We start from the raw sequence: 25,116 nt of genomic DNA, 5'->3' as shown, positions 1-25,116 counted from the left end.
AGGCAGCAGCAGAGGTAGTTGTTCTTGTTGTTGTTGTTGCTATTGCTGTTGCTGTGGTGGGCAGACAATGGAAAATCAGCAACATGATTCGATATTTAGATATGCGCCTCAAGAAATATGAGCCGCTAACAACAACAGCACAGCAACAGAAGGGGCAACAACAACAAAGATGCTGCCGCTTGTCTTGTTGGCCGCATGTAATTGCCAAGTTTGTTGCTTAAGTCTTTTGTTTTGGCTGCGCTGATAGGCCAAGTTGCATTTAAATTTGATTTATACACTTTCGGCCAGCAGATAATTGGATGGAAGTCGCCGCCGCCGCTCTGTCTGGGGGGTTAATAATTGGCTAGCTTTTTGGGACCTGGTTCCCAGCCGAAAAAGCGTTGTGGGAGAGTTCCTGAAGATTAGGTGTTAATTGCCAGTCCCTCGGAGCTACTCTAGATCTGGAGCACACACACTCAGAATGCACTTATAAGCATAATTAAGTTGGTATCGTAAAATACAGCAGCAACTATGCCTCGGGTGCGCATGCGTGCAACAGCCGAAGCGGCAGCAACTCCATTAACGGCCGATTCCGATTCAGATTCCGGGCCCGTAGGCTATATGCTTGGCATACGACCAATCAGCGGCTGGCTAAAGAGCACCGCTCGAAGAGCAAACTGGTTTACTCCAAAGAGAATTGCAGAGAGAAGCGGTCCGGGCTAAGCTCTCGGATCGGCGGCAACTTGTGCCCAGCGGCATTTAGTCGCCAGTCGAACCCTGAAGCGCACGCAGCACTCAGCGGAAGTCGTCGTCGCCACCACATTAAAGCGGTTTCGGTGGTTCAGATCAAGCCAGGCCAAGCTCTCTTAAGTCTTTAAGACCACCACCGCCACCACCACCAAAGCCACAGCACTCGTACTCTCGCGTGACTTGCTCCGCCCCGTGGATGCTGCTCGAGGGCTGGAAATGCCGCAGGATTCGGTTAACGCGTTTAGTCGATCGACGTGCTTCGAGCGGTGATGAGCTTCTTTTCTGCCAACGGTAAACCCCTCCTCGAATTGGATTATTGTGTACCCGAACCCGAATCCGAACCCGAACCCGAACCCAAACCCCATTACAACAATTGTGAAAGTGTTAAATGTGCCGCAATCGAATTAAATTGCTTGCTGATTACAACAAATGATGAAGAGCAATCAACTGAAATGCTCGGTGGAAGAAAAGCAAATCGAAAGATCGACAATCAGCCGACATTTGCTGTGTGTGTTTTTGTGTGTGATTAATTCCTGAGACCAGATCGTGTGAGCAAAGAAAACGGAAATAGATACCTTTCAATTAAATACAATACACTAATATATCAAAACACAATGCCGTTAAAATTGTGTTTAATCAAAGGCGAAAAGTAAAAGTGCAAACAATATAAATATGCGAAAACGAGTGCCCCATTCCGGGGAATCAGCGGTCACAGTGTGCTCCATTGATAACGCACACAGCCAAAACACAGGGACACAAGCACAGGCTACGATGTGGAATTGAAACATGCCAAGTGAAAGAGACAAAGAATGAAAACAGCCAACTAGTTTATAATGCACGACGATAATACGATTAATAATAATGGGCACACGGAGAGAAATCTATAGGAATTTAAAAAGTATTGATAAAACGGACTTATGTTTAAAATATATAAAGCTTTTAAAAGGAATTTAGCTTATAAAAGAAGTTAGGTGAATAATTAAAAGTGATGCAAATTCATGAAATTCTTAATCAAAGTTAAGAACAGTATTTTTTGATCTGTGCATAGGGAGAAATGAGAGATAGTGCAGTGAAATCGGTCAGGTTCTGAATGGGTGGTACGAGCTTGGGGAAAGCCCCTGATCAAAAGAGCGAGGAAAACGCTCATGCACTGCCTCACATTCAATCATTTACCATATGCTTAGTTTTATGGGCCTATCATGGTCCACAGCTTATTCAGATCGTTGAATTCAAGACTACCGCTTATACAATTATTTGATAAATCAGAGTATATCACGAAGGAAATTATAAAACAATGACTGAGCTTTAAGTGTAGCAATAATAGAGATAGAGTATGCCATAGTTTTAGGGCTTCCAGCAATTCATTCTGCATTTTGCAAATTGCAGAGCGTAAACAGTGAAAGTAAGGGGAGTAAGGGGGAGGTTGAGCTGCATCCTCCACTTGCAAAAGCCACTTCCGGTCATGCCCAGCAGCAGCAACATCAGCAGCAGCAACAGCAGCAGCAACAGCAACATAAGCGGCAGCATCTGGGTTTCGATTCAAAGTCAACGACTTCCGTTTCGTGCCAAAGCTGGGAGGAGGCCCCAAGCAAATTACTTAATTAAATGGACAATTAACACCCGAGCAGGAGCAAACAGGGCGGAAGGGGGCCAAAAGGCCACGGGATGGGGAGGGAAGAATGAGTAATGTGGACAAGAGTGAAAATATCTGTAAATTAATATGCGCACAAGATGCAAATTGTTTGTGGCCAAAGACACGGCTCCATGGCAGCAGCAGCAGCAGCAGTAGCAGCGCCAATTGCAGCAGCAACAGCTACCAGCAACAGCGTTAAATTAACATAAATTGAATTGCATTTGCATTTGCTGCACGTTGCCGCTTTTGCGGTCTTTGCAAAAGTAAATGTTGCTGCGGTCTCTGGTGGCACTTGTTGCTGCGGTTGCGGTTGCTCCTGCTACTGGCGATGTTGCTGCTGCAGCAGCAGCAACTGCGTGTCAATTAGCGTTGATGATGCACAGTGAAATAGATTTTCCGCAGCCCGTTTCAATTCCATTTCGTTCGACAATTGTTTCAGCAACAGCAACAAAACATCGCCTATCAAGTGGAAGTGTTAAGTGTGAACAAAACAAACGAGAAGTACATGCTGAAGCCCATATAAATAATAAATAATTGTGTGATAACAACATTGACAAAACAAAAATAAGACGAAGGCAGAGTAGAGAAAATGATTCAGCGTCCAGAATACGACCAGTGCCGACCAGAACAAGTGTAGTGAAAGCTTAGACAAAGGCACAAAAATCTGCATACATGGGCTAATTAAGGCTGCCAAAGCTAATTTACATTTGTGGTGCCAATCCAAAGTGAATCCAAAACAAACTCCATCTAGATCCCGACCAGCATCACGCTCTCAAACGCCCCCAGAATGTACAAAATGTTTAGGAAACATTTTCGGCGAAAACCAACATCATTTTCGGCGGAATCAACAATAGAAGCAACAAACACAGCAGACAGCCTGAGAATGTCCAAAACGACGGCGACAAAAAGGCAGCGTCCGAGGCACCGGGAACTCAAAATCGCGGCCCTGCCATCGCCGATCCGCGATTGTCGATCATTAAAGTCTGCCTGCAACTTAATTGCTTTAATTTTAATACTGTTAGTCCATAAGGTAAGCAAACCAACATGCAAAAGCGATCGAACCCCAAAGCAATAATCGAAAAAAGCCCCAGATCCAAATATATGCGGGTGTAGTGTCTCGAACAAAACCAAAAAGAAAAACCAAAGTTGATTCAACCCATGTGAATTGGCAATGGCTAAGGGCAAAGTTTTGATGGGGGACGTAAATAATGATGATTTCGGTTTATTTTTGAGTGATTTATCAACTCCGTAACCAAAAGAGCTGTGTTTAATGAGAGCTTTTACACGGGAATTTTTGGAAAAGCAGTAAATCAAAAATAAGTCAAAGTAAAGAAGATTCTTAGAATCTACAAATAAACAATACTTAAATACTTTCTTAAAAAAATGTAGACAACCTTGAAATTGATTAAAAATGGTAAAACAAATCTTTTGATTTTCAGATTTCTGAACTGAAAGTAACTTTGGATTGAGTGGCTCAAATTTTAATAACTTCATTTCACAAAATAATAATAGTAAATTCAATTTTACAGTGGATTACAATGATTAAGTTTTTAGTCAATATAAATTAGTTTATTGATTAGTTGACTATACGATTTTGTAAACAACTGTTTAAATGATTTTTGAAGCTCTCTTCCCTTGTAAAATGAAGTTGTTAACATGAAGTTGGGGTAACTAGATGTTGGCTATATATTTCATTGCCATGCACAAAAGCCATCAATTCTCTAGCAATTGGATACCTACACTTAGTCAAAATATTTCCCAAGCTTAAATCATTAAACTGGTATTTAAATAAAGTCGTTCTTCGATTTCTATAAAAAGCCTCTGACTAAGAATTCCCGGCAAAGGTTTAATAGGATCGGATCGAGGACCCCTCGAAGGTGATCCGCCAGATTAGTGGGCCGTCCTATCTCCGAAAACCATCTCCCCGAAATGGTTCCCACATGGCAACGGTAGTCGAGAGTCGGCGGAGTTTTCGGGGTGTAGCCGTCATAAAGTGTTACACAAAGTGCCTAAACATGTATTGAGATGCCAGCGGAGATGCCCCGAGCGGCAATTAAACAGGCAAAGAGGCAGAGTTGGAGAACCAACGGCAGCCAACGGTTCAGAAATACATAAAAATTAATCGTTGCCCGGGAAGAGTGTAGGGAGTTTTTTGGGAGGGGGTTGCGAGGGGCCTTAACAACAATTTGATTAATACGCCAGCGCGATCTCGAGAGCCAGACATTAGAATCCGAGGAGCATGCGAGTCCCAGAAGACTATCCCAAGTTCCCGACCGTGGGGCAATCAAATTGATTACACACATTTATCTACTTGGAAGAGGGGATTGCATTGATTTAGGGTAAGCGAGGCGATAAAAGTCGCCGGCAGCAGTGGTCCAGCGATCCCACTGCAACTATTTAGTTGTTAATGAAGTAAATAAAAGTTAAATATTTTGTAGCGGCGATTTATGGCCGACTTCCAGGGAAAACCAGGCAACCAAACAACCATACCACCGAAACTGCGATCATATCGCCTCGGTTCACATGGGCCCATGTCAGTTGAAATTAACCCAGTTACTCGGCCAAGTCGGGATGCCAAAAGTCCGGGGAAGATCTCTCTCATTTGAGCTGACATTTATTGATCATAAGCTGCGTATTAAACGGACTGCGAAATATGCATAAAAAGCCCAAAATCAGAAATGAGTTGGCAAAACGAGCTCCCACGTTGATCGCCAGCCTTAATGGCCAAGTTTCGTTTTGTTTCCCTGCCAACTGCAGGCTTAATTAAAATTTAACTTCACATTAACTTCGTGTGTCGGCTTCGTTAAAACGTCCCCGTTTACATGTGGCGCCGCAGCACTAATTCCTTAAGCATTTCTGGTGGTTTATCTAATCGAATTGATTACGTCAGAGTTTGTCCAGAATATTAGCGGATGCACCTGCCCCATGAATGAGGAGCACTGCCCGAAGAAATGTGATAAATAAATAGTAAGCAGGCCGAACCGGTTGCTGGTAAAAATCTCTCGATCGAAGACCAAGAATCCAATCAGTTTGAGGTCCCAGTCGAAGCTGCAGTTAAAGTGGAAGTCTCAGAGACCCAAACAAAAGGAAATCACGAGAAAACGCCAAGAGAAACCGAACAGAAACTGGCCGAGAATGACGAGGGGTTCGTGGGGGACTTGCATTTGATTGATCTATGGCATGATCAACAATGCATGTGGCTTCGAGCTGAAGTTTGGTTTTTGTCGGCCTTTATCTTTTTTTTCGATGCTCTAACCGCAGCTGCAGGTGACTCGCAAACTGGCCGATGCCGTTAGCCAAGAGGCCCGGCTAAATTGCAATTTATTTCTAATAAACTTATCAACACTGCCAGCTACCAAGACCCATGACAATAAATTCACTGAAATATGAAACCATAAAAGCAGGAGTCGCCAACGGGCTAAGAGTTTTCATTAGCATATTTTCCGCGAAGCAGAACCCATCCGCAGCCTGGTAATGAACCCTAAAATACAAAGTTGATGGCCAAGATGCAGCTTCCAGATGCAACAGCTCCTTGGCTAAATTATGATAAGCGATTTGGCGGAGAATAGTTAAACTTTATGTGCCATTTGTCAGAAGCGTTCGGTCGAGTGAGAGAGCGGCGATCTAATGTGTTATTAATTTTATGGCGAATGCTCCTATCGATGGGCCCGTGATTTGTGGCCACTTGGGGCTGCGACTACGAATTCTGCCACGGATTCCAGCTGGCACACAAAGGCATTCTAAATTATACAAACTGCTGGATATCTCGTTTGATTAAGTGAGCCGAACCGAACAGTTAAGCCGCTTTGTGGGGAAAATATTTCTCATTATTTTCGTGTTTCATTTGCTGCCAGATTTATCAAGCTCCTTTCATTTGCCTACCACTTTTACGGTGTTCACTTCGGTCTTCTGATTTTCCTCTCTTGTATCGATCTATCTATTTTTGTTTTTAATTAAAACCTCTACCGCAGCCCAATCAGAGCGCCCTAGGTGGCTTATTAGCTTTTACAACCAGCGAACGAGCTGGGATCACAGCCGATCAGATCCATAAAGTGTTGAGCATATTATTCGATTTGGAATGTAAGCCGAGGGGCAAGTTGGAGGAGGAGGGGGTTACAGCCATTGGGATTCACCCATTTCGGGGCTTCGTTATGGGTCATGATTGATTTGAACGATTTGAGATCTGGACGCTTGTTTTCAATGCGATTCGATGCCAATGTACTGGCAACTTCGATAATTTTGTTTATGTTTTTTCCACTACAGATATCCGCAGCTGGTAACTTCGAGCTGGAAATATTAGAAATCTCAAATACCAACAGCCATCTACTCAACGGCTATTGCTGCGGCATGCCAGCGGAACTAAGGGCCACCAAGACGATAGGTAAGTCTATTAAAACACCAACTGTGCGATGCCACATTTTTATGGGATTTGCCTTGTCAAAGAAAGTTAAGACTTAAAAAATGATGTCTTGAGTTGAAATCAAAATAGTTGTTAATCAGATAATAAATAATGTTCGTAAATATATTTTAATCTTTTTTAAAATTAAAAATCGCCTTGTAATAAAATATTGAATACAAGGGCTTTACACATTTCACAACATTTTTCTTAAACGAAGCTTTGTGAATTTCTTTAAAGCTTATTTACATGTATAAGTCTTATATTTAACAACATTTCAAAACAGTCTTTCAGTGCTTGAAAATATTTATTAACAAATAACTATTTCTTTATAAAAAAGATAACTTATTTTATTAAAAATATATTTATAAAAGTATTCAAAAAACATTATTATTATTTTATCTTAATTTATAGGCCACCAGAGATTTTCATATGTTCTCCCAAATTTCTTATCTTGCGTCACCAAAATAAGCGGTCAAGCCTCTTTGCCTATCAGCAGAACTTGCACTCTGCATATTTTGGCACGTACTCCCATATTCTCTTTTATTTTTAACGATGCCCGGAAATTATGCAATCTCTGGCAGAGAACTCGGCATTTCTATAGTATATCCCAGTGTATAAAACATTGATAACCCGTGCTGGAATTCTAATTTCAGGCTGCTCGCCATGCACGACGGCATTCCGTCTGTGTTTGAAGGAGTACCAGACCACGGAGCAGGGTGCCAGCATATCCACGGGCTGTTCGTTTGGCAACGCCACCACCAAGATACTGGGTGGATCCAGCTTTGTGCTCAGCGATCCGGGTGTGGGAGCCATTGTGTTGCCCTTTACGTTTCGATGGACGGTAAGTGCAGTTCCCAGCATAACCATAACCCATTTTCCCTTCTCCAAGTAAGACGCACGCTTTTGGCACGAGCTCTCATTTTCGTTGTATGTGGTTTTCATTATTGTTTTTCGACTTTAGATAGAGGCAGCTCGGTTCCGCCTGTGGGGCAGCCAAGCTAAACCGAACGCGATAAGGTCGTCGAGCCGGCAACAGAAATGTGAATGAGCCGAGCTCGTGCCGAATTGATAAGAATAAACCAGAGGGGCATAGTCTATGAAGAGATTCTCTTCACTTCCTGTGGCCAAAATTCCAATGTGGGCTGATTCAAGGTTCCCCGAAATCATGGGGCGTGAAAATTCCAAGGCGAGAAACCAGCACCAAACGCGACTTCAATAATTTCGACCAACTCATTTAAACCCTTGGCCAGTCAGCCCATCATCGTTCCTCTGCGCAGATTCGCCCGGCAGTAGCCGAAAAAAGCAATTAAAAATTGGTCTTCATGTTTTATACTTCTTTACCGGGCACCTCCTAAGCGGCTTTCGGTTAATTAAGTGAGCATAATGCGGGCTTATGACTGCCAAACTGGGAAGAAATAAAAAAAGCATACTGAACACACGGTCCGAAAAAATAAAACATAAAATAAAACGTGGCCTGGTCCGCTCCTAACTCGGTTAAGGTAAAAATGTAACCCGGCTGGGTGTAGTCGCAGAATTGAATTAAACTTTTGCTTTTGCTCTTTTTTATTTCGTTGTTATGTACGGGTGTTGTTCTGGACGTTGTTTGCTGCTGTTTTGGCGGTGTTCAAAGCTAACTTGGTTAACAATTACACGCCTTGGCCAGGTCGGCGTCGAAACTAATGCGACTGCGATCTGTTTGGTTGGGCACTTGGACAAAAGTGTTTTTTATTAAAACTTTTTAGCTAGTTTACAATCCGGAACATTTTTTTAACTAAAGAATAATTTCCTTTTTAAAGGTAAACCACTTGCTTTGTGTTTATTTTTTGTAGTAAATATTTGCGTTGCAGTAAATATCAATTGTTTTTAAGTCTGAAATACTATCAATGTTAAAATAAATATAATTTCAATGGTTAAAGGTTTAATACTCTTTTTTTAACAGTGTCACATAATAATTTTTTTTTAACTTTTTAAATGTTTATTTAAAATAAAATAAATGTATTTAAATTTGTTTTACATTGTATAATTGACTACATATATAAAAACCAAATGGGTAGTGCTAAACAATCAATTATCTTATTTATAATAACAGTCTTGTACACTAAATATAAACTTAAATACATTATTATGGGCTAACCTGAGAAGAATTTTTGTAATTGATCGGCAAATTGATTTAATTATTTTTCGAGTGCAATGGAATTGGCAGTCACAGCCGCAGTCGCAGTCGCTGTCTCCGTTGACGCAGACGTCGACGTCGGCATGCGCATGCGCCGTCGTTTACATTAGGCAGGGGCAACTGACGAAGGGGTGGTGGCGGGGGAGGAGGCATGCGTCAGAGCCGGGTCTTCGTCTTGGTCTTGGTCTGGGTCTTGAGTTTGGGCTTGGGTTTGGGCTTGGGTCTGGTTGCCTGTTCTGTGCCTCCACCTTTCCCCATTGCCCCCCGAAAGCCAAGTCGTGGCCTGAAGTGCGGACAACCTGTTTCGTGGGAACATTACCTTGTCGCGCTTGTCGCTCGGCCGATGGCGATGGCGATACGTTACGCTTCGCTTTGGTTTCGCTTTAATCTTGTGCCTTTGCCAGTGCCTTTTTTCTTCAGCTCCCCAGCTCTCAACTCTCAACTCACATGTGACTGAGTCGAAACTGTGACTGGGCGCCCGAAAGCGAAAGAAACCCGGTATATTCTGCATACTGGCAGCGTAATATTCGCCTGCAGACAGTCAGTCAGTCAGTTAGTCTGTGAGGCACCCTCAAGAAGCCTTTCACAAACTCATGAAAATCTTCAAAAACCGAAAGACAGAAATCAAGAAAAAAGAGCTGCCGATATGGTCGCAATTGTCCCACTTTTTATTGAATGACTTCTTCTGCGCTGCTGCTGATTGAGTGAATGGCATGTTAAGACTCATAAACATGACTTAGGAAATACTTGAGCGCAGCCTCAAGAGCACACATCATAACATCGGCGGGCCTTCGATGTAACTGTCAAACACCGACTTCACCTAGGGCCCCACTCTCATCCACATCCACCTGAAACATTCGAGCTGGCAGCCCCAAACGAATTTCACTTGACAATATTTTCCAAGTTCCAAAAGACCTGACGATCTGGAGTGCGCGTGCGCAGCCATTGAGCGATCTCGAGTGGTATTTGTGGTGCCTGTTCCACTTTTCGCTCAAGATCTATGAATGACTGCCCAAATATAATACAATTTGTGTTTTGCTCCGTGGGCTTTTGATCCATTTTGCTACCCCCACAAAAGTTATTTGTTCGAGAAGAAACACTTTTGGAAACCAGTGCGCCGATGGCTTCCATTAATGAAAGCGCTTCGACCGGAGACAGGGTTCTTCACTTTGTGTAAACATTTCGGTGGCCAATTCACTGACTGAGAATTGTCTTGCTAAATGCTACTTGATTCGATTGATAATTCAAAAGGAGAAAACAATTTCCAATTAATAAGTTTAATAAGGTTCAAATGGCTCTGGTTTATTCCCATCATTCTGGTTTTCGCAGCGTTTTATAGTCAGATGTTTCTCCATCTTTATTAATATAGTTCAGACCTCCCTCCCATTGGCTCGTGTCTGTCTGGCATTTCGTGTTTTTTGAAATCGAAAACCAAATGCAACGCCATTTTTAATTGATATACTTCCGCTGGCATTGCCATGCGCCATATATATCCGTATAGTCAGACGGATCATGATTTTAGCTCGAGCCCGGAACAGAACTTAAATGGAAGCCATAGGACAGCGATATATCAATGCGTGGAAATTGAATGGAGATGGAAACTTGAGCTGGGTCTGGTCAATTTATAGACGGATGGATTTGCAAACTGTGTCAAGTTGTTGTCACTGATGTTGATGATCCGGCTGCAATTAGCCAATGTCTGCTTTGGACTGATTTAGTGTCGCGTCGCCAGGGCAATTACATGGGAATCCCCCTCCTCTGCCCCGCTCATCGGCCCTCGACTTGGCGACTGCCTCCCACTGCTAAATGAGCATTTCCTGGCATCCAGCGGCGGCATCCAGACATCGTCGACGTTTAATTGCTTTCTGCCCAACAAGAAATCTTCTACGGCCGCTCAGCTCGGAAATTACAAAAACAGAAAAAAACAGCGAATCTTCATTTATATTTTTTTTAGGACCATGCAAAGAAGGAGTTGGAAAAATCAAAAGAAATTGCAGCTTTTGATGCCGAGATTGTAAATGCTCTAGGAAATTTGTTAATGCGATAAAATTGTATAACATCTTGACATCTTATCTTCCAAATTTTTCATATGAAACTACTATTTAATTTATTAAAGCGCTTTGCAAAACCATTCCTGTATTTTTAAACGTGCACTTTAGTGAGGTATTTGTTATTTTCATAACAACTATGACAACCTAAAAAGCATTCAGGACAATACATTTTCTAAATTTTTAAAATTAGGATTTTATTTCTTAATTTGTAGGTTGCTTAAGTTTTCGTTAGTATACAGTTGTATGGTCGTAGATTTCTTTTACATTTACTTCATAAAAAATAATATAAATAAATCTTGACTTGACAAAGTCCTCCCTAAAGTAAGAATACTTTTCGGCAAGGCATTGAAACAAAACAAATCTAAAAATCAATGAGAGTTGTGTCTGTGTTTCTTTTTCGCATTTTGTTTTGGCCAATTGCAATGCCATGGACAGCGACATGGACATGGCCAAAGTCTGTTTAGAAAGTCCGCTTCTCCTGCGTGAAATTAAAGTGTTTAGCTTTGCTTTGCCTCGCTTTGTTTGTTGTCTGATCGCTTTGTTCGTCAGTTGGTTTTTGTTTTTGTTTATTTGTTTGTTTGTTTGTCGGCCGTTGCGTTGTCTTCATTTACATGGCGGAGATTAAACTGTCCATTAGCGTCAGCGCAGAGTCAAACTTGAAAACTGCAAACTAAATGCCACCTTTTCCTCCTCTCTCCACGTTCAATTACAGAAGTCGTTTACGCTGATACTGCAGGCGTTGGATATGTACAACACATCCTATCCAGGTAAGTGCGGTGGCAATTGCAGACTTGTGCTCGTTAACCACAGCCCCTTGTTGCAAGTTGCTGGTTGCTAGTTGCATGCTGCTTGTTGCACGCTGCTCGTTATTGTTTGCCAGCTAGGCATTTGGCTTAATTAGCAAACGGAGACGCAGAAGGATACACTCAGAGAAAATCGAAAGTATTGCTTATTTAATGTCAAACAACCACTTTCGTTAAGTAAGGATACTTAACTAAATAGCTAAAAACAATTTGTATTGCTTTATAGAAAAAACTTGTATAAAACGTATTATTTTATAATCTATAAAGATTAATTTCTATTGATGCAGTTTCGTAAGATTGCAAAGGCTTTTGAAAAATGTGAAGAAATAACTTTACTAACTTTTTAACCTACGAAATAACCAAGCCCTTTATTTTCTCTGAGTGTACCCTTAACCGCTTGAAATGGTGCCAACAACTGACTAAATTCGCCTGCCCACTTTCCACTTCTCGATTGCCCCTGCTCCATTGGAACGCCAACGTTGATGCCACCAACAACGACGAATCCGACGACAACCACAACAATTGTCATTCCACGCTCGCCTCCAAATCCCAAATCCCGAACCTACAACCCACAAACTCAAAACCCAACTCCACCCGAATGAAATGCAGATGCGGAGAGGTTAATTGAGGAAACATCATACTCGGGCGTGATACTGCCGTCGCCGGAGTGGAAGACGCTGGACCACATCGGGCGCAACGCGCGGATCACCTACCGTGTCCGGGTGCAATGCGCCGTTACCTACTACAACACGACCTGCACGACCTTCTGCCGTCCGCGCGACGATCAGTTCGGCCACTACGCCTGCGGCTCCGAGGGTCAGAAGCTCTGCCTCAATGGCTGGCAGGGCGTCAACTGCGAGGAGGCCATCTGCAAGACCGGCTGCGACCCCGGCCACGGCAAGTGCGATCGTCCGGGGGAATGCGAGTAAGTAGTTTACCTCTTACCTGCTACCTCTATCTTTATTCTGTTTTATTTTATTTTATTTTACTTTATTTTATCCACCTCTGTAATTACGACCCCCTGCCACCCCATTTAACGATGTGATTATGACACTTTTTGCATGTGGCCCGTAAACTTTGGGGCCGGCTTAATGGCCCTGGTCTCGAAGTCGCCGGTTCGCCAGATTGACAGGCAGGCTCACACTCCACTCGCACAGTTATAATGGCCGAGAGTGGTTTTCTTTTTGCGCGAGATCGGTGGCAGAGAAATGGGTTCTATAGCTCACATGGGGCGCTTTTTACCGGCAGTCGGCTTTTTTACCCATCCCCATTTTTTTAGAGGCTAAATGTGTGAAGTAGTTGGCAGCGTTTCTCCCAGGAAAATGCCAATCAGTCGATGGTGAATGCAGTAATAGGGATATATCTGGGGGTTTAATTATGGTTACTTATAGCTTTATGGAGAAACACATTTTACAATATTAGTAGGTAAAAGCAATTTTAATTTGCATGAAAAGTCCCTATTTTCCCCTTTCAGTTCACAAAACCCATATTAGATCAAAATGGTTTACGTTTTTATAAATTCAGCTTAGTTACAAATATTATATCATGTCAGATCAAGAAAAAAGAAGATTCATAAAAATAAAATGGTCAAAGTTGTAATAAGGATGGAGCAGAAAGCGCGATTGATTAATAATAAAATCGAGTAACAAATAAACAATTTCCTATAAAAATATACATTTTATTCCCTCTAGTGTAAACAAAACTTAAATTTTCCCATCACTGCTAGTCAAATCGAATGTGAAAGAGCTGCGACTTTCATTGCACTGATCGAATCGCTATACTTCCCAATCAATCCGCATTCCTTATTAAATTGTTCGCACTCGGTAACTGCCCATTTGGGAGATAACCCGAGTGCTATAAAGTTGTAACCAGCCATATAATCTGCAATCAAGTGCCAGTGCCAATGCGATTCCCGGCCAGAGAGCAGGCTAATCAAACGCCCGCACGATGGCCAAATGCTGATCGGGCCAGGAGCTCCTCCTTTCCCCCTTTTTTCCTCCTTCTGCTCTGCTTTCTTGGGTAGTATTTTCAGTCCGCCCCTTTGGAGCGGTCATGCACAGACGATGGCAACATGGGGCGACTGGCACAGCAAGAGCTTCAGCCTTAAGTACACAGGAAAAAAATAAAACCATTTATGATACATATTTACACATATTTTCATACCTTTTATCTGAGCAAAAAAAACTTTAGATTCTTTTCAAAGCTTTTTTAAAGGAATTCAAAATATGACGGTTAACAAACACAAATTTACATTTATATTACGTTTTTTGTTATGAAACTATTAAATTATTTCATAATATTGTGTTTTGCTGATTGTGTTTTTGAGTACTACAAATATATTGCCTATAATTTGATTATACTTCAAAATTATATAAACACAATTTAAATGTATTATTTCTTGCTGTGTACTTCCACGTCCCAAGACCGCAGCACGAAAAAACGTTTGTGCTTCGGTTGTTCCTGTTGCATTTGCAGCAGCAGCAGCCGCAATAGTTGTTGCAGTTGCAGCGGCAACAGTTGTTGTTGCCGTTGTTAATGTTCGAGCGTAACACAGAATACGTGAGCCGGCGGCCATGATTGCATTTCTCGACTGCATCATGATGCTCCGTCAGGCATCGTATTCTCCAGTCCATCCCGTCCAACTCCTCTTGTCCTGATTCTAAATAGCAATAATTAGTGTGGCCTAGAAAACATCAAAAGTCAGCAGATTTCCGCTCCGCCGCAACAATTATAAGCCAGAAGAAAAATTACTTTTGCTGTTTGCACGTTGCTGGCCCATTTGCGATTTGCTGGCCGGGCCAGAAGAGCCAGAGCCAGAGCCGCTGATTCGCAGCCCGATAACAACAGGCTGCCGTTTTAATGAAATCATAAATAACCGACATCGAACGGCGATGTCGACTATCGCCGGGCATGACGTGATGCCCGGAGCTTGTAGAGTTAGCACCTCGCCGGGCGATAACTCGATACTCGATGCCCCGGCTGGCTAACTTTGATCCCGCTGCACTTTGGCGTGTTGCGGCGATAAAATCGCAGTTTGTGCCCCAAGCTGGAGCAGGAACGGCAATTGCAGAAGTGGCCGACTGGCTGCACTGCCACTTTAGCATTTGATGCATCAAGGCCAAAGTTCAGAGTGACCCAATTCGGTGGTTGGCCACAGTCAAATGCGTTCCCAGGCCAAATTGAAATGTAAGGAAACACCAGAGCCGAAATCGCCGGATGAATAATAGGGGAATGTTTTGCCAAGATGAAGATAACCTTTGTTGTTCTCTTAGATTTCCAAGCTTGAAAAATGCATAAATATTTAGGAAATTTCATACATTGACATCATTCAACTAAGAAAGGTTCAAAAAGAGTTTTTTTTGACAATTTCGTCCTATGTGGCATTTTCTTATTCATGCTGTTTTGTTTGCTCAATTTATCATTAGAATTTTTTTTCTAAATCTTCTTTTTTTCTATTTTTAAATGCCTGTGCACAATCAGCCTTATTTTCTGATGTGATTTATGCTGCCGTTCGTGTAGTCTCAAGATTACTAGGTATAAGTTTTCCCAGGCAGAAGATAACATCTGGATGCTGTTATATATGTTCTTGCAGTAAGCTCACCTTTTGACTAGGGTACTCTACGCCTTATTTTGTAATCAAATTACTCCCATGAAACTGACTCATCTTCCTTCGACTGCATTTTCCCAAGATGCAAATCATAATACTCGCTTTCGTACCCCATCGAATGAAGATCACCTTTCGGCCAAGGTCTTCGATGCCCCATTTTGTAATCAGTGCTACACTTTTTCATGGCGTAACTCTTTTCCCAAGCTGTAGAATCCTTCAACTTTGAGCTAACCCCTCGGCTAGGGTCCTATATGCTCCATTTACCAATTTGCAGTGCACTTATGAACGTACACTCATCACCACTCCGATTTAATTCACAGATGCAGACCTGGCTGGCGGGGTCCGTTGTGCAACGAGTGCATGGTGTATCCAGGTTGCAGGCACGGTTCCTGCAACGGCAGCGCCTGGAAGTGCGTCTGCGACACCAACTGGGGTGGCATATTGTGCGACCAAGGTAAGTGACCTGGCCATTACAGGGGGAAATGGGATTCAAAATGGGATTCAAAATGGGAATGGGGGTATCATCGATAATATCGATGCACTCGCTGGCTGGTACATATCTCATAGTTTCGCTCTGCCCTGCACAGATCTAAATTCCTGCGGCACCCATGAACCCTGCAAGCACGGCGGCACCTGTGAGAACACCGCTCCGGACAAGTACCGCTGCACATGCGCCGAAGGCCTCTCGGGCGACCAATGCCAGATCGTGGAGCACCCATGTGCCACGAGACCCTGCCGCAACGGCGGCACATGCACGCTCCAGGTAAGTCCGCGATTTATGCACTCTTTCGCACTGCCACAAAATAATTTAATACGCTCTGGATGGGCTGCCCCATCTTGGACTCATCTCCGCGGCACTAAAAAAAAGTAAAGCAAGTTATCTTAACACAGAATTAAATAAACAAATCTATTTAATTAGTGCCAATTAAAGAACTTAAATAGCCTTTTTTTCGCTTATATTTTGCGGGTAATATAAAAATTAATGATTATTTAGTACCTGACATTAGTTCTATCTAGTTCTTTGGTATACACTTCAATAAAAATTGTCTGCAGTAACATAAAAATCAAAATACCAGCGTCTAGAAAAGCAAATTTTCCTGACCTTTAAAATGGTAAATGCCAACAAAAAAATAATAAATGTGATTTTGTTTTAGAAATACTTGAAAGCCATTAAAACAATAAATTAAGGGTCTTTATTAATAAAGATATCTGCTGACTTATTTTAATGTCCAATAGATATCAAATCATTTTTACAAGTGAACTATGATTCTTTACAGGAATTTTCTAAATACATCAATTTTTCCATTACAATTTAAAGTTAAGTAAATTTTGATAAATTATGGAATACGTTTTCGTTACAGCCGACGAACCTAACCCAATCGCCAGTGTACCGCAGAATGCGAGGCAGGAGCTCCTCCATTGGCAGGCCGCTGAGCCGGCGCAACTCAATGCGCAGCCTGGAGGGGCAGTCGAACGGGCAGAACGGCAGCAGCTCCTCGGGATCGGGACTGGGAATGGGATCCCTGCAGCTGCAGCAGCAACTTACCCCCAACTTCACTTGCGGCTGTGCAGCCGGATGGACGGGACCGACATGCGAAATAAGTGAGTTTTGATTTAATTTTATTCCACAGCACGCGATTAGCCACAGCTCGACTCAGCATAGGTTTTGGCCTGGCCAGTTGCCCAAGTTGCCGGTTGGTAGTTGCTGGTCGGTAGATGTTGCTGTTGGGCGATGGTGTTGCTGTTGTACGGCGATGTTGCCGCTCGATCATGCAATTGAGCACACACGCATTTGACTGTAGCGAAATGAAATGAAATGAAACGTAGCACGCACAGGCTGTTATTGTTGCCGGCTTTGCCTTTTATTATGATTGTTGTTGCCACGGTGGTCCGGCGAATTTGGTTTGCTTCGGTTTTGCATTCCAATTGGAGCACGACCGACACATTCACCAGAAACTATTTGCTGGCCAATGCAATAAGCCGTAAGCTAATTGAGTTGCCATTCCCAAAACGAATGAGTCGGCGTTGAAGGATTTACATTTGTATTGGCATTTTGTGCTGTTCGTAAAGTTTTTTGCCAATTAAGGGCCTTCAATTGTTCGACATGAGCTCGACTTTATTTATTGACTCTTTAAGAGTTTGAATGTAATGTTATTGAAACTCGAAATTGTTAAAGACTAATTTCAATTAAATATAGAGATATTTAACAATTTGTTATGAGCTAATCAATATTTCTTAAATTGAAGTCATTATTTCTTATTCACTGTTATTTCATGGGAAAATTTTAATATATATAAAAAATGCATAATTAAGTTAAAAGTTTCTTAAACTGATGCTAATCGGGAACCCTATTTGCGGATGGCCAAGGGTCTGAACTTTATTTTGGGGTGCCCATCTTATCAGTCCCTCCTTAACACAAACAAATGAGTTGCGTGCTCGCTGGTAAGGAGGATAAGGGGAAAGGAGCAGGAAGCGTCTTCTCCTGAAGATTTCAGGCAACCGATAAGCCAGGCACGCAGGCTCAAGCTGCCCATACCAATGCCAATTCGCAAGTCAGTTCAACGACTTGAGCTCGGGCTAAGAGCCACCTGCTCAGGCTTCTGCTGCTCGAGAGCTCATCAGCAATATCAACACATTCACGGGGAGAAAATATGTTCTTAAGTCAGCATTAAATAATAATCAACTTATTGATTCTAAAGCTCGTGAAAAAAGTATAAAAATCAACCAGAGTTTAAGTACCTTAAACTCTCATTAATTACTATTAATATTTAATACTTTTTTTGATAGACACATATAAAAAAGTATTTAATAAACATAATTTAAGAATTCTAAACAGGACAATAGAATTAATAAATAATTCACTTATCAATTCTGATTAAAAGGACGCTAGCAAAGTGCTTAACTATTAACCATTACATTTTTTAAATGCTAACAAAGTTTTAAATGACAGAAATACTTTTTTTTTACCAAAATGTTGATTAATTCTTTTATTACAAAAAAGGGGCAAGCAATTGTAAATTGATAAGCTGTTTGGATTAATAGTATATAATTTTTATTGAAGTTTAAGGTTTTAATTTTATTAAGTTTGATAATTTTCCCTCAGTGTTTGCACTTCTTCTTCGCATGGCACTTAAACAATCTGCTTGAATTTCCCCTTCCCTTTTCAGATATCGATGAGTGCGCCGGGGGTCCCTGCGAGCATGGTGGCACTTGCGTCGATCTAATCGGCGGCTTTCGCTGCGAGTGTCCGCCGGAGTGGCAAGGTGAAGTCTGCCAGGTGGACGTGAATGAGTGTGAGGCACCGCATTCCGCCGGAGTTGCGGCCAACGCACTGCTGACCACCACGGCCAGTGCCATCATCGGCAGCAATCTGAGCAGCTCTGCCCTGCTAGCTGCCCTGACCAGTGCGGTGGCGTCCACCTCCTTGGCCACAGGACCCTGCCTCAATGCCCGGGAATGCCGCAACCAGCCGGGCTCCTTTGCCTGCATTTGCATGGAGGGCTGGGGCGGAGTGACTTGTGCCGAGAATTTGGACGACTGTGTGGGTCAGTGCCGGAATGGGGCCAGCTGCATCGACCTGGTCAACGACTACAGGTGCGCCTGTGCCGCGGGATACACGGGTCGGGATTGCGAGACGGACATCGACGAGTGTGCCACATCACCCTGCAGGAATGGAGGCGAGTGTGTGGACATGGTGGGCAAGTTCAACTGCATCTGCCCGTTGGGATATTCGGGTTCTCTGTGCGAGGACTCCAAGGAGAACTGCACTCCATCGCCCTGTCTTGAGGGCCACTGCCTGAATACGCCCGAAGGATACTACTGCCGCTGTCCTCCAGATCGCGCCGGAAAACACTGCGAGCAACTGCGACCACTCTGCTCCCAGCCGCCCTGCAACGGTGAGTAAAAATAGCCCAGACCTCCAAGATGCCATGGGAACCGATCTCGCCCCGATGAAGACATCATTAAGCTCATCAATCGCAGATTGCCAGCTTTTTATCGTCTTTCAAGGGACGTCAGATTCCTCTGGCTTACACTTGGAAAATAATTATTGACATGTCTAAAAACCTTTACAAATAGGGGTAATTAGTGACTTGTTTAGATTGGATGTTGCTCTGTTTGCGAAATATCATACTTTGGCATTTGAAAATGGGAAAATAATGAATCTTTAAGGTCAACAAGGATATATTTTCTAATTCCAAAAATTGTATTTAAAATCGAAATTGGTTCAAGGCAATCAATTAGCCACTTTCAAAAACGTATTATCGTACGTATCTAATTATAATATTTAATAATTTTCATATGAACTCTAAAAAAAATTAACGGAAACTAGTTAAAGAACATTTAAGTTAAGAGGCTTTTTTACTTTTAAACAAGAATTTAGTTCAATCGGCATATAAAAATATAATAATGTAAAAACTAACAAAATGTAGAGAAATGGTTTGATAGAGTTTATCCTTCTAGAATCGGATGTTTATTAGAGTCAATATTTAATATTTTGGCCATGAAGTGCCCATTTTTTTGAAGTGTAACCCTGCAATAATAAGCCTAATCATGTCCCTCAATCCAACAGAGGGCTGCTTTGCCAATGTCAGCCTTGCGACAGCGGCGACAACGACGACGACAACAACCACTTCTGCCACAACCGCGAGGAAGATGACCAAGCCGAGCGGATTGCCCTGCAGCGGACACGGCAGCTGCGAGATGAGCGACGTGGGCACCTTCTGCAAATGCCATGTGGGCCACACCGGCACCTTCTGTGAGCACAGTGAGTAATCCCGATCCACTGCCAAAGACGGCAAACTCATTAACTTTCCGCAGATCTCAACGAATGCTCACCGAATCCTTGTCGAAATGGGGGAATTTGCCTTGACGGCGACGGCGACTTTACATGCGAGTGCATGTCGGGCTGGACAGGTGAGTCGCGTCGGTTTGGGATGAGATGAGATGAGCTCAGCTGAACTGAGACGAACTGAGCCGGGTTGAGTCGGGTGCGCTTTAAGCGGCCGTGAGCGTTGCAACAAGTGCATGCCGCAAGAGTAGAGTTAGGCCGCAGGCAAAATACCCTTGGGCAGTCTTGTTATTGGGATTAACAAATGAATTATAAGTTCATTCATTTATAAGTTCGCCTTACAATGTTACAACTTATTATTGATATTCTTTAACTATTTTGAAGTTTTATTATAATCCTAAAAATTATTATTAGGTAAACATTTTTAGGTATTAATATTATTCTCACTTCTGTCAGCATATGGGATTTAAGAATTAAAGTTGCAAATAATTCAATAATACTTCAGGGTCAAAGTTCAGGAAATTCTAGATTTTTTGGTTACCAATTCACAAGAAGTTTTAAGACCTCCGATAACCATTTACAGCCTCGCTGAATAGTGCTTACTACTCCTTCCGAAAGGGCATAAAAACCTGCTGTAAGCCGACTGGCTGACTGGCGCATTATTAACGCTTGGGGGCTTTAAATGGGCGCGAGACGAGTGTTGGCCACGTTAAAAGCGCTACGCTCTCACACACACGATCGAGTCGAGTCGGTCGCATTTATTTGAACATTGAAAGTCGGCAGTCATTACGGCCTCAAATTGAAGCGAATGCGGCTGAGCCGCGAAGCTTTAAAAAAGTATCTGCGCGTTAGTCGCAGTCGTCGAAGCCGGCGAATGTAATTGCCACATGTGGCAGCTCCAAACTCCGAGGGGGGCCAGCCGCAGCTAGGCCGAACCTTTGCCATGATTTATGTTTGTTTTTAATTTGCGATTTGCATATTTCACGCGTTTCGCTTTTTTGTCACAGACACAGACACAGAAAATGAAAATAGATTTGGCCACAGTTTAGATACGGACAGAGCCACATCGATCTATGTCGGCACACTTTTACTTTTCAATTAGTTCAAGCCAAGCCAAGCGGTCATGGCAATCCTCTCTCTATAAAGTAAAACTCCCACACTCCCAATAAGTCTTTCGTTTCTGGGAAGTTTATTTTTGCACGAAAACAATTTTGTCATCAGCATTTTTTAAAAATAGTATATTGACAATTTTGTTTAACTCCCACTCTCCTAGCAAGTTCGTTGCTTAAGTCTTTTGATACTGAACAATTTTTTTTGCAAGGAATTTAGTAAATTTATAATTTTATGATGTAAGGCCATAATAAAGATTCCCTATGATTTTTTGTATTAACAATGTTTTAAATTTTTTCCCTGTGTAGGTAAACGCTGTTCAGAGCGGGCCACAGGTTGCTATGCCGGTCAGTGCCAGAATGGTGGGACCTGCATGCCCGGAGCCGCCGACAAGGCTTTGCAGCCGCATTGCCGCTGTGCGCCCGGTTGGACGGGTCTTTTCTGCGCCGAGGCCATTGACCAGTGCCGCGGACAGCCGTGCCACAATGGCGGCACTTGCGAGTCGGGAGCGGGCTGGTTCCGCTGCGTCTGCGCCCAGGGATTCTCCGGACCGGACTGCCGAATCAACGTTAACGAGTGCTCGCCACAACCTTGCCAAGGCGGAGCCACCTGCATCGATGGAATCGGCGGATATAGCTGCATCTGTCCGCCGGGACGTCATGGAGTTCGATGTGAAATTTGTAAGTAAACGTTCAATAGTAAAATAAATATACATTGTAATTTTTAGATATACACATTGTGATATATTGATTTATTCTGTGTATTTAGTAAGTCCAGTCTGTTTAAATTGGCACTAATAGAATATCGCTCCCAAGATTCCAAGCAACTAATTTTTATATCACTATAATTTTTTTTTAAACCTTATTTTATAGTGCTCTCTGATCCCAAGTCCGCCTGCCTGAACGTGAGCAACACCATCACCCCCTATACCGCTCTGAACCGAAGCCAAAACTGGCTGGACATCGCGTTGACGGGAAGAAGTGATGACGATGAGAACTGCAATGCCTGTGTCTGCGAGAATGGCACCTCCCGGTGCACGAATCTCTGGTGTGGATTGCCCAACTGTTATAAGGTGGATCCCCTCTCGAAGTCCTCTAATTTGTCTGGAGTTTGCAAACAGCACGAGGTGTGTGTACCGGCACTGAGCGAAACCTGTCTCTCCGCACCCTGCGATGTCCGCGGAGACTGTCGAGCCCTGGAACCTTCGCGACGGGTTGCCCCTCCGAGTCTTCCAGCCAAATCCAGCTGCTGGCCAAATCAAGCCGTGGTCAACGAGAACTGCGCTCGGCTGACCATCCTCATGGCCCTCGAGAGGGTGGGCAAGGGGGCGTCGGTGGAGGGTCTGTGCTCGCTGGTAAGGATCCTCCTGGCAGCCCAGCTGGTCAAACAGCCTTCGAGTGCTTCTGGCCAGGAACAGGGCATGCTCATGGTGCTTTGCGATCTAAAGACGGGCACCAACGACACCGTCGAACTGACTGCGGTAAGTGTTAGACAATTTTGTTTAATAAGTGTTATCTAGTATTCCCTTATTTGTTTTAAATATACAAAAATAAAGTTAAAATTAACTTTTCTTTTAATTTAAATAATAATTTGTACATGATAAGTAATTATAAAGTGTTTTACCAGTTCTTAAATAATCATAAGTTAAAATAAATCAAAGTCCCTAGTAAATGCCAATACGATCTTTAATAATTAATTAGTGTCAATGAAAACCCTAAATATATTACTGAGTTTCACCCCAAACCAAACCTAACAATTAATTCTCTCTTTATTTCCAGTCCTCGACCCGGTTGAATGATCCCCAGTTGCCGGTGGCGGTGGGCCTGCTGGGTGAACTACTGAGCTCGCGGCAATTGAATGGCATCCAGCGTCGCAAGGAACTGGAGCTGCAGCACGCCAAGCTGGCTGCCCTGACCTCCATTGTGGAGGTCAAGTTGGAAACAGCTCTAGTGGCCGATGGATCGGGTCACAGTCTGCTGATTGGAGTGCTCTGCGGCGTCTTTATAGTCCTGGTGGGTTTCTCGGTGTTTATCAGTCTGTATTGGAAGCAGCGGCTGGCCTACCGCAGCAATTCGGGAATGAACCTGACTCCCTCGCTGGATGCACTGCGTCACGAGGAGGAGAAGTCGAATAACCTGCAGAACGAAGAGAACCTACGGAGGTATACGAACCCGCTGAAGGGCAGCACCAGCTCACTGCGGGCGGCCACCGGGATGGAACTCAGCCTGAATCCCGCTCCCGAATTAGCTGCCTCGGCGGCGAGTAGTTCCGCTTTGCACCGATCGCAGCCCTTGTTTCCGCCCTGCGATTTCGAGCGGGAACTCGACTCCAGTACGGGCTTGAAGCAGGCCCACAAGCGCAGCTCGCAGATCCTGCTGCACAAGACCCAGAACTCGGACATGCGAAAGAACACGGTGGGCTCGCTGGACAGTCCGCGGAAGGACTTTGGCAAGCGGTCGATCAACTGCAAGTCCCTGCCACCCACTTCGGGCGACGAGGCCTCCGATGTCCTTGCCACCACTGTGATGGTTTAGCCGTGATCTCAGCCACCAATCAACCAATCAAGAAACCAACCAGCCGCCCACAGCCAGCTCAAAGTTCCAATTGCCACAGCACGGGCGCGATTTCCAAGTGCATTAGTAGCGTAATTTAAACTAGGAATCGATTTAGCCTTACGGGTTAGCCCACAACGAAGTGGCTCTGCAGGAAGCCCACATTTAATCGAACTTTTCTAATTTAAGCTTTCATATCTCCAGTCCATTAAGGTAAGATTATGTACACAAATAATTTAAAGACATTTGCAAGTTATCAAGCTTTTCATGGCCACAGCTTGAGCCAATTTATTTGTGTGCCTGATCTTATCCTAAGTCAAAACCAGTTTCAATGGCATTAGAGTTTAGAAATACACTTAATTGCATAACTTCCAGTTTTCTATAAGTATAACTTTTTGTGTGGTTCGAGTTAAAGGAATCCGACTATTTCAATGAGGAATTTCTGCCGGTGTTTCCCGCAGAGCTAGATCGTTGTGGACACCCACCCACATAAGTAAGTTAGCTAGTTTAATTCCGAACTCTTCTCTTCGCTAAGCAACATCCTACACAGTGTGATATTTAGTGTAACCCAGGCGCGCATTTACATTTATTTAAAAGTAAAAATATATTAAAAAAACCAACTCCTTGGCTAGAACAAGCTGTATATAGTTCTCATCTAGGATCGGCGCGCTCTATATGGTGTATAAGCATAAGCTGTAAATACTGTAAATTAGCAGTTACCGTTATTGTATTTTGTCTATAGATAGCATCCTAGAACTTAGCTAAGCCCCAGCCGCAACGCGTTAGACTTTAAAAGTTGTTTGCAATTGTACGCAATAATTTAGACTTATGATCGTAGTTAGGTAGCTGTGTAACCGGATAAGATTCAAGCGATTTTGTATTGTATTATACCTATGTGTGTAGTAATATTTATTTATTATATTAACTTTGATCTAGCAGCAATAAAGCAATATCAATAAAGATAGTAAAGAAAATAATAATCTGATGGCAGTTTGTTTTTTTGGGAATGGGAAATATAAAGGCTTATATTTAATTGGTAAGTATCATTTCGTCGGCTTAGAATCATCTTAAATAACTATTTTTTTAACTAACATTTCCTTCCCTCTTTAACGAATACATTTTTTTATGAACCTTGGAAATGTTCCTATTGTATAGGGTAGATATGAACTGCAGAACTTCTTTTTTCCATTGAAATCATTTCCTGCCATTTGGACTTGTCTGGATCGAACAAAAATATGTTCGCCTGTGATGGCGGCGATCGCATTTGAAA

General features: G+C 43.0%; 1 protein-coding gene across 2 annotated transcripts; it reads left to right on the top strand.

Moving 5' to 3' along the window:
- The first annotated feature begins 754 nt into the window (after positions 1-754).
- Positions 755-24,826, top strand: LOC108044787 (protein serrate). Of its 2 annotated transcripts, none has more exons than XM_044459017.1 (15): positions 755-1,020; positions 2,802-3,392; positions 6,626-6,743; positions 7,415-7,602; positions 11,698-11,752; positions 12,398-12,713; positions 15,716-15,849; positions 15,983-16,158; positions 16,757-16,997; positions 18,563-19,291; positions 19,966-20,160; positions 20,214-20,309; positions 21,603-21,974; positions 22,167-22,774; positions 23,073-24,826. In XM_044459017.1, exons 2-15 carry the CDS (start codon positions 3,150-3,152, stop codon positions 23,826-23,828), a joined length of 4,227 nt encoding a protein of 1,408 aa, XP_044314952.1. In that variant the 5' UTR covers positions 755-1,020; positions 2,802-3,149; the 3' UTR covers positions 23,829-24,826. The 2 variants fall into 2 exon arrangements, with proteins under 2 accessions (XP_044314952.1, XP_044314953.1); XM_044459018.1 differs by lacking the exon at positions 755-1,020 and adding an exon at positions 1,067-1,627.
- The last annotated feature ends 290 nt before the right edge of the window (positions 24,827-25,116 follow it).

This window comes from Drosophila rhopaloa, unplaced genomic scaffold (assembly GCF_018152115.1).
Source record: "Drosophila rhopaloa isolate 14029-0021.01 unplaced genomic scaffold, ASM1815211v1 contig_178, whole genome shotgun sequence".
In the NCBI taxonomy this organism is placed as follows: Eukaryota; Metazoa; Arthropoda; class Insecta; order Diptera; family Drosophilidae; genus Drosophila; species Drosophila rhopaloa.
This window is presented reverse-complemented; position numbering and strand designations above follow the sequence as displayed.